The 16,401-nt window shown below is 45.2% G+C and overlaps 1 protein-coding gene across 1 annotated transcript in view; it reads right to left on the bottom strand.

Moving 5' to 3' along the window:
• Positions 1-2,628, bottom strand: part of TBC1D22A (TBC1 domain family member 22A) — a 113,314-nt gene extending 110,686 nt beyond the window's left edge. Inside the window, exon 1 of the mRNA XM_053404717.1 lies at positions 2,368-2,628. Coding sequence (XP_053260692.1) covers positions 2,368-2,429 — 62 coding nt within the window. The 5' untranslated portion in view covers positions 2,430-2,628. The remainder of the gene's footprint in view (positions 1-2,367) is intronic.
• Positions 2,629-16,401: the final 13,773 nt, after the last annotated feature.

Here is a 16,401-nt window from a genome sequence, read left to right as displayed (position 1 = left end):
ACAAAGATTAAACAAGTTAAAACGAAACAGTTCATAAAACCACAAAGAAACAGTCTACAATATGTACAATCATAAAATATCCATAAGGCTGCAGAGCATCCCTTAGGCTGGAAAAAAATAGCACCCCACAAATGCCTGGGCAAATAAACATGTGTTAAAGTTGAGCTGAACTAAGATAATGGCCAGCGCCAAGACCTGGGAGGAAAGGGATTCCTTAAATGGTAGACATTCTACTAACTATGCTACTTTTAAGAGGTAGAGAAACCCACTCAACAGCCTTGAACAACTGTACATGATTCATACTGTTCAAAGCAAACTCACCGCCTCAATTTCTCCAATGGGTATTTGTTGTCCTATTCTGGCATCACATTCTTTACTGTCAATGAAATGCACATAGGCACCTTAACAGATTTTCTTGTTATCAACATACTCCCATTGTTGAACTCTCACGTTTGTTTATGGCAGAGTCCACATACTTTTAACAGCTACATGACACACACAAACTCAGCAGGTACGGTTTCCTTCTCACAAGCAAAAAGGTGAACCATTGTAAATAGTTTCACATCTTCTAGCTAGGAACCATATCAGAAGAGAGACCCAAGCACTGAATGATATAAGTAACTCTAAGCAAAAAAAAAAAAAGGTCAGAAATTACGTGACCCGGAAGTGTCTCCGGACAGCGCTGGCCCCCGGCCTCTTAAGTGAGATGAGCCCACAACCCTAGAGTCGGACACGACTGGCCCGTACGGGCAGGGGTACCTTTACCTTTACCAAAATTATTTCACTATTAATATACTTCTTAATTGTACAGTCATACCTCGGGTTACAGACGCTTCGGGGGGGGCAAGAGAGTGGGGCCATAAGCTATAGCTTGTTTAAAGGTAAAGGGACCCCTGACCATTAGGTCCAGTTGTGGCTGACTCTGGGGTTGCAGCGCTCATCTCGCTTTATTGGCCGAGGGAGCCGGTGTACAGCTTCCGGGTCATGTGGCCAGCATGACTAAGCCGCTTCTGGCGAACCAGAGCTGCTCAAGGAAACGGTGTTTACCTTCTCGCCAGAGCGGTACCTATTTATCTACTTGCACTTTGACGTGCTTTCAAACTGCTAGGTTGGCAGGAGCAGGGACCGAGCAACGGGAGCTCACCCCATCACAGGGATTCGAACCGCCAACCTTCTGATCGGCAAGTCCTAGGCTCTGTGGTTTAACCAATGTGTTAAGCTCGTTTAGCTTACACATAAAGCAATGACAAACCTAGACAGCATCCTAAAAAGCAGAGACATCACCTTGCCAACAAAGGTCCGTATAATAAAAGCTATGGTTTTCCCAGTAGTGATGTATGGAAGTGAGAGCTGGACCATAAAGAAGGCTGATCGCCAAAGAATTGATGCTTTTGAATTATGGTGCTGGAGGAGACTCTTGAGAGTCCCATGGACTGCAAGAAGATCAAACTTATCCATTCTGAAGGAAATCAGCCCTGAGTGCTCACTGGAAGGACAGATCATGAAGCTGAGGCTCCAATTCTTTGGCCACCTCATGAGAACAGAAGACTGCCTGGAAAAGACCCTGATGTTGGGAAAGATGGAGGGCACAAGGAGAAGGGGACGACAGAGGACGAGATGGTTGGACAGTGTTCTTGAAGCTACTAATATGAGTTTGACCGAACTGCGGGAGGCAGTGGAAGACAGGAGTGCCGGGTGTGCTCTGGTCCATGGGCTCACAAAGAGTCGGACACGACTAAACAACAACAAGCAGAGCTTATCCATTCAAACCTCTCCAATCTTAAGGAAATCAGCCCTGAGTGCTCACTGGAAGGACAGGTCCTGAAGCTGAAGCTCCAATACTTTGGCCACCTCATGAGAAGAGAAGACTCCCTGGAAAAGACCCTGATGTTGGGAAAGATGGAGGGCACAAGGAGAAGGGGACGGCAGAGGACGAGATGGTTGGACAGTGTTCTCGAAGCTACCAGCATGAGTTTGACCAAACTGTGGGAGGCAGTGGAAGACAGGAGTGCCTGGCGTTCTCTGGTCCATGGGGTCACGAAGAGTCGGACACGACTAAACAACAACAACAAATCCGGCACTGGTCCACCTCCCCGACCTAAATTCTGGCTACCTGCCCCCACCCCTAACACAAATCCTGCCCGTGCTCTGTACCACAATAGAGGCAGCAACCCCCAGCCGTTTCCCCTCCTTCGCCAATTTCTGCCGTCCCACAGCCAGCGCCACACCGGCGGGCATGTTTACTTCGCGCAAAGCCCCACCGAGAACCAAGAAAACAGGGGCAAGCTGGTCACATTCCGAGATTTCCGCCTCAGCGGAAGCCTCCCGCCACCCGGGAGAAACTTTTCCACCCGCGCCCTCGCTCACCTGCCCGGCACCCGGGACGCGTTCCGCTTCCAGAACTGCTTCCTACCCGCGTCGCTCGCCATCTTCCCGTCACCTCATAGCCTTTTTCACCCGGAAAGCGAGAGCCCCCGCCGCCGCCGCGGCCTCGAGCGCAAGGACGCCCAGAGCCAGACCGGGGGCCCCGACCGTTATTCCCCACCCCCGCCCCAAAGCCGAGCGCCGCGGCCCTCACTCCATCCCTGCCCCTCTTCTCCCTGACAGAAAGCAGCGCGCCGCCATCTTGGCACCCCGCAACAACCCCTCTCCCCATTGGCTGCCGGGGAACAGCTGTCGACTACGCCCAGTCGCGAGTGAGCGTACTGCCCGGCGTGTGGGTTTTTTTGGTTTTCGCCCAATCAAATTCCTCGAATCAGATCTGAGGAGGAGCTGGAATTTCGGCCAATGGAAGCCCAGGTGTTATAGCATTCGCTGTTTCTCCGCTGTTCATTGGCTCCCGCCGCTTGACCCCGCCTACTCTGAAGTGGCTATAATTTGCCTGGAGGCGCTTGGCGTCTTTACAGCTGAGCGCTGATAAATTAGACGCTAGGACTCAAAAACATCCCTTCTAAAATAGTCAAGTTTCAAAGGCTTGCGCCACCCGCAAGCATCTGATATGCACTTCCTTCATGCCTTGATTCTTTTCTCTGGTTTCCAAGAGCTACTTCAATATTTTAATGTTGTATTTTAATTTTGTTTTTAAGTTGTATTCATTCAACTTATTTTTATTATTGCTTGTTAGCCGCCCTGAGCCCAGCCTTGGCTGGGGAGGGTGGGGTATAAATAAATATTATTATTATTATTATTATTATTATTATTATTATTATTATTACTTAAACGTGCATTTTAAAAAATTGTTATTGTTTTGTTATTTATTGTATTTCTATTCCACCCTTCCTCTGGAGATCTCAGGGTAGTTCACAGCATAAAAAGGCAAGATAAAAGCACAAAATTCATAATAAAAACAACAGAACAGTAACTCCTACCAACACAATAAAATGGTACAGGGTTGGCTCATTTATTATTATTATTATTATTTATATTATATTATTATATTATATTATATTATATTATATTATATTATATTATATTATATTATTAGTTGTAGTTTATTGAATTTATATACCGCCCTATACCCGGGGGTCTCAGGGCGGTTTACAGAATAAAATCAATATATAAAATCATAAAATACATAATAAAAATAAAAGCAACAATCCAATCCCCCCCCCCACAAAAACCCACATTTTAAAAGGGCATAGGATGTAAATCAGATCAATCAAAGTATTATTATTATTAAAGCCCTTTCTTGTTTTGGGGGTGATTGATTGTATAGGGAAGCTTTTTAAGATTTGATGTTTTACTATGTTTTTATATAGGATGGAAGATGCCCAGAGTGGCTGGGGCAATCCAGTCAGATCGGTGGGGTACAAATAATAAATTATTATTATCTTATTCCCATGCCCTCCAACAGTTCTCTGATGAAATGAGGGACGTCCTAAGGAAAAGCAGGAAATTCTGGGATAAAATCAGAAACCACGACGACATCTGTAAATCCAGGACTGACCCTGGAAAACAGGAATACTTGGAGAGTCTGGTATATTGTTATGAATTTGGAGCAGTGATTGGAGCAGACTCCCCATAATTCCTGGATTTAGTAAAAGTCAGACTTCATGAAGGTTTGATCAAACTTTGTCAAATACGGAAACCCACATGGGTCTAGCCATGATTTATGTTAAAGGCAAAGGTAAAGGGACCCCTGACCATTAGGTCCAGTTGTGACCGACTCTGGGGTTGCAGCGCTCATCTCACTTTATTGGCCGAGGGAGCCGGCATACAGCTTCCGGGTCATGTGGCCAGCATGACTAAGACGCTTCTGGCGAACCAGAGCAGCGCACGGAAACGTCGTTTACCTTCCCACTGTAGCGGTACCTATTTATCTACATGCACTTTGATGTGCTTTTGAACTGCTAGATTGGCAGGAGCAGGGACTGAGCAACGGGAGCTCACCCCATCGCGGGGATTCAAACAGCCAACCTTCTGATCGGCAAGCCCTAGGCTCTGTGGTTTAACCCACAGTGCCACCCGCGTCCCTCGTGATTTATGTTAGGGGCATGCTTAATGTTGGGGGGGGGTGCAGAACCGAATTATCTGTGACGCGATTGGTCAGTTAGTTAAGTATTTTTATTTATTTACTTGAATTGGGGGGCAGCTGCTCATAGGATGTGAATGCTCTGCAATCACTCCATCTAGGGGCAGGTTGTATGTCAGTGTAAATAAAACCATATATCATAAAGGCACCACTGTCTCTGCTGTGCCTCATTGCCCCCAAAGGGAAGAGCGGTCCTGGTAAGTACACCTGCAACCCCTGAAATCTCGCACTGCTTCTGGAGATTGGGGTGGCATGTAAGAATATGAAAGCTGCAAACGTTGGAAGATTTTGGGGGGAAAGAGCAGGAACTTCTCATCGCTGGCTTAAAAGGCTTTCTGAAAGGAGAAAGTGCAGGCTGATCTCCATACCGATTATTGGGTAATGAAACCTAAGGCACAACGGGTTCTGCTTAAATTTTGGCCAGCACTGGGCAGTCACAGCCTTGCAGTTAATTTCTTGGCAACGCAGCTCTTGCTTGGTCGGTCTATTCCCTTTTATTGTTAAGGCTGCAATTCTAAGCGTGGTTGAATATAAAACAGATTGCTCCTACTTGGATATGGCATTGTTAGGACAGGGGGAAGTTGTTCGAAAGTGAAATGGCTGGGTAAATAAAGATGCTTCCAGCTCCAGCTGCTTTCAGGCAGCCCGGTCCTCTGTAGAGTCGGTGACCCTTGGCACATTGCTTCGAAAGTTTCATTATTACAACACAATATTACATCTTTGCAAACAAGGCCACAAAAGTTGCTAGTCTGCAGAAAGTGATACAGTGGTACCTCGGGTTAAGTACTTAATTCATTCCGGAGGTCTGTTCTTAACCTGAAACTGTGCTTAACCTGAAGCACCACTTTAGCTAATGGGGCCTCCCGCTGCTGCCGTGCCGCTGGAGCACGATTTCTGTTCTCATCCTGAAGCAAAGTTCTTAACCTGAAGCACTATTTCTGGGTTAGCGGAGTGTGTAACCTGAAGCGTATGTAACCTGAAGCGTATGTAACCCAAGGTACCACTGTACTAGATTTCTAGGGTCTGGCAGAGGAAGAACAGAGAACTCTCCTTTTCCTATTACAGTGGTACCTCGGGTTAAGTATTTAATTCGTTCCGGAGGTCCGTTCTTAACCTGAAACTGTTCTTCACCTGAAGCACCACTTTAGCTAATAGGGCCTCCTGCTGCCGCCGTGCTGCCGGAGCACGATTTCTGTTCTCATCCTGAAGCAAAGTTCTTAACCTAAAGCACTATTTCTGGGTTAGCGGAGTCTGTAACCTGAAGCGTATGTAACCTGAAGTGTATGTAACCCGAGGTTCCACTGTACATTTCTGCAGCATGTGGTTGAAAGGGCTTCCCTCCTTTGGAAGCCAACTTGGTTTCCATGCTTGGCACCAAGGAAGGATGATAAACTCCACCTCTCCTCTGCCACCCTGATCACTCACCTCTCTGGAATTCCTTGCTAGCTTTCGCCACAAGCTTTCAGGCTGACCTGAATACATGCCTGACCTGAATATGGCCAGGTGGTATCACTTGTAGCAAATAGATTCAGGGTGCTTTGCTGTAATATATTTTGCTGCCAGAGTTGGCATAAAGTCAGTGTAATTAAATTTAAAAGACAGGCACATGCATTTGCCCATTGTTAACGGAATATCCTGAGTCACATCCTGTTTCCCCCAAGAGCTAGCTGTGGGACATGTTCTTATCATTTAATTCAACAAATAGGGGAGGGCTGTTTTGCTTTTTAAAAAGCCTGGGGAAGAGAATAATGCAAGGAAATCCTTTTCTACTCTGTAACTACTCTTTGAGATTTTGGAATTTGGGTCTGGAAAAGGAAGCTAGGTCATCAACTATCTGAGAAAAGTTCAGGCCTGAGCAAAATTTAACTAGCATTCATAACAATTTCTTTAAAAACACTTCAGAAATCAGGAAATGCACAACCATATATGACAGCTGTATCTATTTTGATATAATATCTTAAGGATGTTCCTGTTTCACAGCTGTGTTGGAATTTACTACGTGTGTGCAAGTAAGTGTACACTGTAATTAGCTATGTTGCAAATTCATATTCTATTTTGTTTTTACACATAATTATTACTTGCACACACTGTTCCTTATTTCTCCATCTCCCAACATTCATTTGTATATAAAATGCTATTGGTTTCCCTTTGATTCCATTACGCTTTTATCTTTCATGAGCTGGAATGTATTAATTGGGTTTCTACTGGTGCATTTAAAACAAATCTTTCCAAACAGATAGTAGCCTCTCAGGTTCTGTTTGGCTATCACACTCACAAGCCACCAGGGCAAACTGAGAGCCTCTTTTCCATTGGTGGCAAAACCCAAGAGAGGGTAGTGTGATAACACTGGAACCAGTCAGAGAGGCTTATAATTTGCATTTTCCCTTTCTCCTTCCCTAAATCCCACACTGAATGGAGTAACATGAGTTTGAACATGGAAGCCTCCACGGTGTTCTGTAGAGAAAGGAAGGTGGCTATGCCTACATTGCAAGCTAGAAATCTAGAAATTGTTTGTTTCAAGAGGACTTATAAACTTAATTTTTTGTCCTGCCTCTGATCACCACCCTTGAAAATAGGGGGGATGAGTGAGGAACAGTTATGTTCCTTTGATTTGTTCTGCTGCAGTCAAGAGAGTTCTTTTGTTATAGAGAAAAGCAGGACAGATAGACTGACACACAGAGATATTTTGACTCTGTTTGGAAAAGAACAGGAGCAAGTTTTCCTAATAGTGAGACGGTGAGGAGAGTGAACACACTGCTCTTGGTTCTTACCTGTATTTTTTGCAGGTTTTGCTCATCTCTTCTCTGTCCCTGAATAACCGTTGTACGTACTGAATTCCTGCTCCGATGATAACATTCAGGTTCGCTTTGAAACATTGATTGGGGCTGATTTGCTGGTTTTAAGTGTTTGCAACGTTTCGAGAGATGGAAGAGTTGTGGTCTGAGGAGTTGAGTTATCAGTCCGCTCTGCCATTTCCTGAGACATTTACAAATACCACATGGCTGCTATTGTTAGAACTGCTCCTGTTCTTGGGAATAGATTGCACAAAACCTCTGTCAAAAGGTTTGCAGCATACAGCAGTGACTTGTTGGGGGGCAAAAAATTCCACTGAATTTTCATTAACAAAAACGTACTGGGAAGACTCCATTCTATCAAGCCTGGCATCCGGACTTGCATCCTCAGGCAGCTGCTGCAGCAGTGCCAATGTCTGCAAACTGAGTCACCACTGCCCTCCAATTGTGAGCCACTTGCTGTTTTTAAACTTCCTGTTACTAATGCCATATCCGGACATTTGCAGAAAACATAGGCTGATGAATGGCTCACAACCACCCACTGACCACTGCTGATCATCATACCCAGACCCTCCAAGTGTCCCTATTTTCCAGGGATAGTCCCAGAGTTACAGAAGCTGTCCCGATATCTGATTTGATCTTGGAATGTTCTGTTTTTCCTTAAAGGTAAAGGGAGGGACGCGGGTGGCACTGTGGGTAAAACCTCAGCGCCTAGGGCTTGCCGATCGCATGGTCGGTGGTTTGAATCCCCGCGGCGGGGTGAGCTCCCGTCTTCGGTCCCAGCTCCTGCCCACCTAGCAGTTCGAAAGCACCCCTAAGTGCAAGTAGATAAATAGGTACCACTTTATAGCGGGAAGGTAAACGGCGTTTGCGGGTGCTGGCTCGCCAGAGCAGTTTCGTCACGCTGGCCACGTGACCTGGAAGTGTTTCCGGACAGCGCTGGCCCCCGGCCTCTTAAGTGAGATGGGCGCACAACCCTAGAGTCGGACACAACTGGCCCGTACGGGCAGGGGTACCTTTACCTAAAGGTAAAGGGGCCCCTGACCATTAGGTCCAGTCGCGGACAACTCTGGGGTTGCGGCGCTCATCTCACTTTACTGGCTGAGGGAGCCAGCATTTGTCCACAGACAGCTTCCAGGTTATGTGGCCAGCATGACAAAGCCACTTCTGGTGAACCAGAGCAGCGCACGGAAATGCCATTTACCTTCCCACCAGAGCGGTACCTATTTATCTGCTTGCACTGTGTGCTTTCAAACTGCAGGTTGGCAGGAGCAGGGACCGAGCAACGGGAGCTCACCCCGTTGCGGGGATTTGAACCACCGACCTTCTGATCAGCAAGCCCTAGGCTCTGTGGTTTAACCCACAGCGCCACCTGCATCACTGTTTTTCCTTAGGACATCCCTATTTTCATCAGAGAAATTTTAGAGGGCAACGAGTTATGTGACTCACCCACCCCCAAGCCAAGGAGATAAGTAACTATACAACCTGTAGAAGACATCTGAAGGCAGCCCTTTATAGGGAAGGTTTTTTAATGTTAAATGTTTTATTGTGTTGGAGCAACCCAGTCAGATGGGTAGGGTATAAATAGTAAAATTATTATTATTATTATTATTATTATTATTATGAAATAGGGCATCCCTATTGAAGTGTAGGTGGGTTCCCACGAGGCAAGACACAGTGATAACAGCAAGAATATTTATTGAACAAACAGAACTGAACAACAGGAGCAAAGCTTATACAGTGGTACTTTGGGTTACAGACGCTTCAGGTTACAGACTCCGCTAACCCAGAAGTAGTACCTCGGGTTAAGAACTTTGCTTCAGGATAAGAACAGAAATCGCCTGGCGGTGGCAGCGAGAGGCCCCATTAGCTAAAGTGGTACCTCAGGTTAAGAACAGTTTCAGGTTAAGAACAGACCTCCAGAACAAATTAAGTTCTTAACCCCAGGTACCACTGTATACATATCTAAAGGCCTGGGCCACGCCCACTCCCAACATGATTGGCTGTCCAAACTTCCAAGCTGCAAATCGTAAGTCAGAGTTTAAGGACCAATGGCAGAATCCCAAACCCTGAAATGTTCTGTGATTGGATATCATTTATCAAATCAGAACACAGGGGCTCAGAATCCTTTGTCCAGACTCAAGCCCAGGCAAACACAGACCACTGAACACATAACACCTATCACCGGTTGTGGGTATGTTGTACCACCCACAATAAACTTATCCAAGTGTGAGTGCTCATGTTGGGATACCACAACATGCCAGTTTTGCCAGGGATTCCCCCAGCTCTCCCAAAATGAAACCCTGTAGCTGAGATTCGTGAACAGACAAGTAAAATTCAAATACATTTCTCCAGACTCAGCTTACATTTAATGGCTTATTTCTTTTGTGCTTCAAGCAGACTGTTCGGTTCTCGTTCTGGCTCTGCAAGCTCACTAAAATATTTACTGACCTTTAATATTAGATTTTCAGAGGTTATACAAGAGGCTTAATGAAATATGAACTGCCTCCAGTAACAGAAGCTAGGACTTGACTGGGAGTGAGTGACAAGGTCATGAGCAAATCGTTACTGAGTCTTAACCGGATAAATTGAAATTAGATCCAGGGGTGTCACTTTCCACAAAAACCTGAACTACATTTGACAGTAAACAGTGTAAAAAGTAAAAGAATAATACATGAAATATTCATTTAGTACACCGTACTTTGATGAAACACAACGTGCTTGGATTTATGGTGCCCTTTATGTATGAAGGCTGCCACTTTAGACATAATATTAACTTATGTAGACTCTGGCAGGGGTGTGTTGTGGGGGTCTACCATTCAGATTTCTGACACACTGCAGTTTATATGGGCTAATATATTAGGACTGACTGACAGGCGTGTAACTGGGGAGAGCAGCACAGGGGTAATCCCCACACCTTGTACAAACATATGCTTCAGTTTCCCCCTTGCTTAGCCAAAATGGGTCTGAGTGGAGATTTAAATCTTCTGATGTTTTATCTTTCTTTTTCTAAAGAAGAGTGGAGTTCACTTTACCCAAGAACATAAGCATTCATTAGAAGCCAGCAAGCAGCAATAAGGGACGTTCCAATCAGTCTCTGAAACTGAATATGCAATCCTACTCAGAAGCAAGTCCTATTCACTTCAAAAGTCCCTGGCAAGGGAACACAGAGTTACATACCTAGTGGTCCTCCATGCTTCGCAAATGTCTCTTGCCTTGTGGTGGGACTCAGTCACCACAAGTTCACAGACCAGCCACTTGTTTGTAATAGTAGTAGTTGATGATGGTGGTGGTGATGATTTATTATTTATATCCTGCTCATCTGGCTGGGTTTCCCCAGCCACTCTGGGCGGCTCCCAACAGAATATTGGAAAAATGATAAAACATCAAACATTAAAAACTTTCCTAAATAGGGCTGCCTTCAGATGTCTTCTAAAAGCCAGATAGTTATTTATCTCCTCGACATCTGATGGGAGGGCGTTCCACAGGGCAGGCGCCACAACTGAGGAGGCCCTCTGCCTGGTTCCTGTAACTTCACTTTTCATGGTGAGGGAACAGCCAGGAGGCCCACAAAGCTGGACCTCAGTGTCCAAGTTGAACAATGGGGGTGGAGACGCTCCTTCAGGTATACTGGGCTAAGGCCGTTAAGGCTTTAAAGGTCAGCACCAACAGTTTGAATTGTGCTCGGAAACATACTGGGAGCCAATGTAGGTCTTTCAGGACCAGTGTTATATGGTCTTGGCAGCCACTCCCAGACACCAGTCTAGCTGCCGCATTCTGGATTAGTTGTAGTTTCTGGGTCACCTTCAAAGGTAGCCCCACGTAGAGCGCATTGCAGTAGTCCAAGCGGGAGATCAGCAGAGCATGCACTCTGGCAAGACAGTCCGCGGGCAGGTAGGGTCTCAGCCAGCTTACCAGATGGAGCTGCCCTGGACACAGAACTGACCTGCGCCTCCATGGACAGCTGTGAGTCCAAAATGACTCCCAGGCTGCACCCCTGGTCCTTCAGGAGCACAGTTACCCCATTCAGGACCAGAGAGTCCTCCACACCTGCCTGCCCCGTCCCCCCAAAAACAGTACTTCTGTCTTGTCAGGATTCAACCTCAATCTGTTAGCCGCCATCCATCCTCCAACCGCCTCCAGACACTCACACAGGACCTTCACTGCCTTCATTGATTCTGATTTAAAGAGAGCTAGAGCTGGGTATCATCCGCATATTGAAGAACACCCTGCCCCAACCCCCTGAAGATCTCTCCATCTGATGATCATATCTGCCCCTGATGATCTTGCCATCTCTCCAGTTAAGCCATTGTGTTATTCTTTAAAGGTGCCCGATAACCCGCTCATTTTTTTCAATTATATTTTATTAAGTTTCAAGATTTTTAACATATACAATCATAACACAATTTCATCTTTTCTCTTATTTTTGTCGACTTCCCACCCCTTTTCCCATGGAGCTGTTTCTCTCCTTCTGCTGCACCCTATTTTTTATCTATTAAATCTTAACCACAATATTATAAACTAATTACTTCTACTGCTCAAAGCTCAAATTCTGCTCATGAGCTCATCATGCCATAACATTTCTTTAAGTAGTCTGAAAAAGGCATTCATTCTTACACAAAACACTCATCATCAGATTCTCTTAATTTTGCTGTTAATTTTGTCACTTCTGCGTAGTCCTTTATCTTACTTATCCATTCTTAGGGTTGCCATATTTTAAAAAGCGAAAGTCTGGACACAAAAGTCTGTTGTTACATACATAAATAACTTTTAACATTTTTGCGGGGATTTCTATAATCCCTAAGAGAAATGCTTCGGCTTTTTTTTTTTTTTTATATGCTCATTTTAAACATCGTTTTTATCTCGTCATGTTTCATTTCCCAAAATACCCTCACTTTCTTGCAAGTCCACCACATATGAAAACAGATCCATCTACCTGTTTGCACTTCCAGCAATCGTTAGGAACCTTCTTATACATTTTAGATAATTTGCTAGGTGTTAACAAATTATTAGGTTCTCATTGCTCGGTCCCAGCTCCTGCCAACCTAGCAGTTCAAAAGCACGCCCAAAAGTGAAAGTAGATAAATAGATACCTCTCTGGCAGGAAGGTAAACAGCATTTCCGTGTGCTGCTCTGGTTTTGGTGTTCCGTTGTGCCAGAAGCGGCTTAGTCATGCTGGCCACATGACCCGGAAAAACTGTCTGTGGACAAACGTCGGCTCCCTCGGCCTGTAAAGTGAGATGATCACCACAACCCCAGAGACGTTCGCGACTGGACTTAACTGTCAGGGATCCTTTACCTTTACCTTTTTTACCATATTTCTAGAAGTAGAATTCAGGACACAAAAGTTGACCTTTTGGGGGGAAACTCAAAGTTGTTGACCTTTTCTTAGAAAACAATATAGTGGTACCTCTGGTTACGTACTTAATTCATTCTGGAGGTCCGTTCTTAACCTGAAACTGTTCTTAACTTGAAGCACCACTTTAGCTAACGGAGCCTCCTGCTGCTGCCACGCCGCCAGAGCACAATTTCTGTTCTCACCCTGAAGCAAAGTTCTTAACCCGAGGTACTATTTCTGGGTTAGTGGAGTCTGTAACCTGAAGCGTATGTAACCCGAGGGACCACTGTACTCAAAATCCCAGTCATTTTGCCAATTCTGATAACTCACTCCTCTGCCTGCCTGCTGACTAAGCCCCACTGAGTTAAATGGACCTTGCTCCCCAAAAAGTGTGTATAGGATTGCAGCTTTGAAAAGGGTGGGGATTTTTGTATGCCTGCGCATGGAACATTGTTTTGAGGTGCGGTGGAGGTGGCTGCGTAATATCCCGGCAGCACAGGGTTCTAATCCTGCCGCTGCTTCTGAGTAGGGGCAGAGAAGTTCAAACCATGCTGCTTCTGCCTTGGCCTCATCGACCTGAACAACATCTTACTCTGTCTCCATCAGAAGTGGAGGTGGGGAGGCACATGCTGCGGATGCAGAGTCTGTAAACAAGCATTGCCCTGCGGACAAATGTCTGTTAATGCTCAATGTTGTTTTCCCAAGATGAGTAATCAATGCAGGTAGTTTTTAAAATAAAAGCTGTCACTCAACCACACGGCGCAGCTCATGTCTACGCTTAATGCACTGTTGTTTTTAAGAGAAGGAGCTCGTTTCTCACCCGCCCGCCCCCTTAATGTTGCAATGGTTCAACCGATGCGGTGACATGTCATTTGGAGTCGTAACCTATAGCAAACCATTGTGCACCAGGGAACGTTAGCATTTTGACGTTCCATTAAACAATTCAATAAACACACAAGACGTAACCGGCTGTACTTTTGAATAAATAAGGTATACTATTCATTGTATCAGGGACGTGGGGGGCACTGTGGGTTAAACCACAGAGCCTAGGACTTGCCGATCAGAAGGTCGGTGGTTCGAATCCCTGCGACAGGGTGAGCTCCCATTGCTAGGTCCCTGCTCCTGCCAACCTAGCAGTTCGAAAGCACGTCAACGTGCAAGAAGATAAATAGGTACCGCTCCAGTGGGAAGGTAAATGGCGTTTCCGTGCGCTGCTCTGGTTTTCCAGAAATGGCTTAGTCATGCTGGCCACATGACCCAGAAGCTGTACGCCAGCTCCCTTGGCCAATAAAGCGAAATGAGCACCGCAACCCCACAGTCGGTCACGACTGGACCTAATGGTCAGGGATCCCTTTTATTCATTGTATCAAATTGTAGGTTTCAACAAAAGTGTCATAAAGTTCAACGAGAAAAGCAGAAGACCCAGTAGATCAGTTCATTCTCTAGTCAGTTCATGCATAAGGTCCATACATGTATAAGTATCTATTCCACCTGTCTGTTCAAAGAGTCCAATAATCCACATGAAGGGTTGTTACAGTTCCCTTAAACTCTGCAACAATTGGCAGGGAAACGGCCAAAGACAGGAGAGGAAAGAGTCTCCAACGGAGGTTTTGCTGGCATCAAAAGGAATGACCATATCTTCCTTCCCACATCTGTCTCATTACACACCCCTCGTCATTATCAGCCTCAAGCACACGCATCAAAAGTTCAAGTGCCGTATTATAGAGCGGCACAACTTCAGTAGATTGTCGAATTAAACCAACACGTTCTCAACCCAGGAGAGGAAGGGGGAGCGGGCTCTCTTGCTGCTGCTAGAAAATGAAAGAAGGCTTTCGAAATGTATTTTTTTTAAATGCAGACGAGTGGGTTTCAGGGGCTCCTCATTTACAATGGTCTTCAAATGCTCATCTCATGGGCTTTCCAAGTACCATCAACAATCCATTGACGACATGATTAGTAATGATGGGCAAGCTTCTGCAAGAGACAGAATGACAAATATCCACCCAATGAGAGAAGCAGTGTTAAAAACTTGGATATATAATCCAGTGCTTTTTTCCTTAAAAAAAAAATTTAGGGGTCCTCTCATTTTGACTCAAGAAAATCACCATTTTATAGTTCAAATTGGGAAAAATAAATACAGTAAATGGACAAAAGTACTAAGAACAAGCATTACCTCATATTACACAGCTGACAGCTGACAGTAACTTCCACATTGGCATGAGGTTGTGTGCACTAACACCTTCCCGACTTTCATCAGTAAAACACCACACATCCACATTTCACACTGCTTCACACATTAAACGCTTGCTTTCTTCTGAGACTCAGGAAACACCGGGAAAGGAAAGGAAGCCGCCATTGGAAGTGGTAACAACGAAACTGACCAATCACCATGCTATTCAACGGAACTGACGATTCACTGTGCTAGAGAAGAAACTATTTTTTTTAATAAAAAAAATAGTTTCTTCTCCCGTTATATTCACAAAATGTTTAGGGGTATGCGTCCCCCCAGAAAAAAAGCACTAATATAATCTAATCGCCAAATGGCACCTTAAACCTAGGTTACGGTTACCACAATGGAATGTCTAGGTGCCTTTTCTTTTCTGCAATGAAGTTTGTTGTTGTTGTTCATTCCATTTCTATACTGCTTTATATTTTAAAGAACAAACCTCAAAGTGGCTGACAACACATTTAAACATCAAATAAAACAATCCAGAATGAAACAAGTTCAAGCTTCAAGGAAAGTATTACAGATCCTTCTCTAAGGGACATTTTGCTTCCCCCAGTCACCAGCCGGGCATCCAGAGATCTCCACGTGATCACAATTGGACTAATTGGGATGGCTAATTTCTAACAGCAAATTCTTGCAGACAAACCTAGACAGCATCTTAAAAAGCAGAGACATCACTTTGCCAACAAAGGTCCGTATAGTTAAAGCTCTGGTTTTCCCAGTAGTGATGTATGGAAGTGAGAGCTGTACCAAAAAGAAGGCTGATCGCCGAAGAATTGATGCTTTTGAATTATGGTGCTGGAGGAGACTCTGGAGAGTCCCATGGACTGCAAGAAGATCAAACCTCTCCATTCTGAAGGAAATCAGCCCTGAGTGCTCACTGGAAGGACAGATTGTGAAGCTGAGGCTCCAGTACTTTGGCCACCTCATGAGAAGAGAAGACTCCCTGGAAAAGACCCTGATGTTGGGAAAGATGGAGGGCATAAAGAGAAGGGGACGACAGAGGATGAGATGGTTGGACAGTGTTCTCGAAGCTACAAACATGAGTCTGACCAAACTGCGGGAGGCAGTGGAAGACAGAAGTGCCTGGCGTGCTCTGGTCCATGGGTCAAGAAGAGTCGGACACGACTAAACGACTAAACAACAACAACAATTTGTAACACTGGAGTAAAGGGCATGTTTGGCTGTCCGCATAGTTCACAGGGGCAGCAATGAGGCCCAATAAGTCTCCAGAAGGACCCACATGAGTGGAGGGCATGTGCTTGAACATGAACATTAGAAATCTTCTGCAATGATGAGCTGCAGTTCGGTGGCACCTGTGTGCCTCAGCAAGTAGATTGATATGGAAAGGATTCTGTGAAGTTGGAACGGCAGCAGCAGACCAGCTGACATGGGTATTTCATCTTGCGCCATCATGTTGTTTCTCTGCACTCATTTCACACAACAGAGAGAAGTTCCAGGAGGCACTTCAACAGGCCAGTTTGCTTTGAAGGAAAGCACATCACAAGAACTG

This window comes from Podarcis raffonei, chromosome 10, assembly GCF_027172205.1.
Source record: "Podarcis raffonei isolate rPodRaf1 chromosome 10, rPodRaf1.pri, whole genome shotgun sequence".
NCBI classification, from domain to species: Eukaryota; Metazoa; Chordata; class Lepidosauria; order Squamata; family Lacertidae; genus Podarcis; species Podarcis raffonei.
Note: the sequence above shows the minus strand (reverse complement) of the source record. Positions and strands in the feature narration are given on the sequence as shown.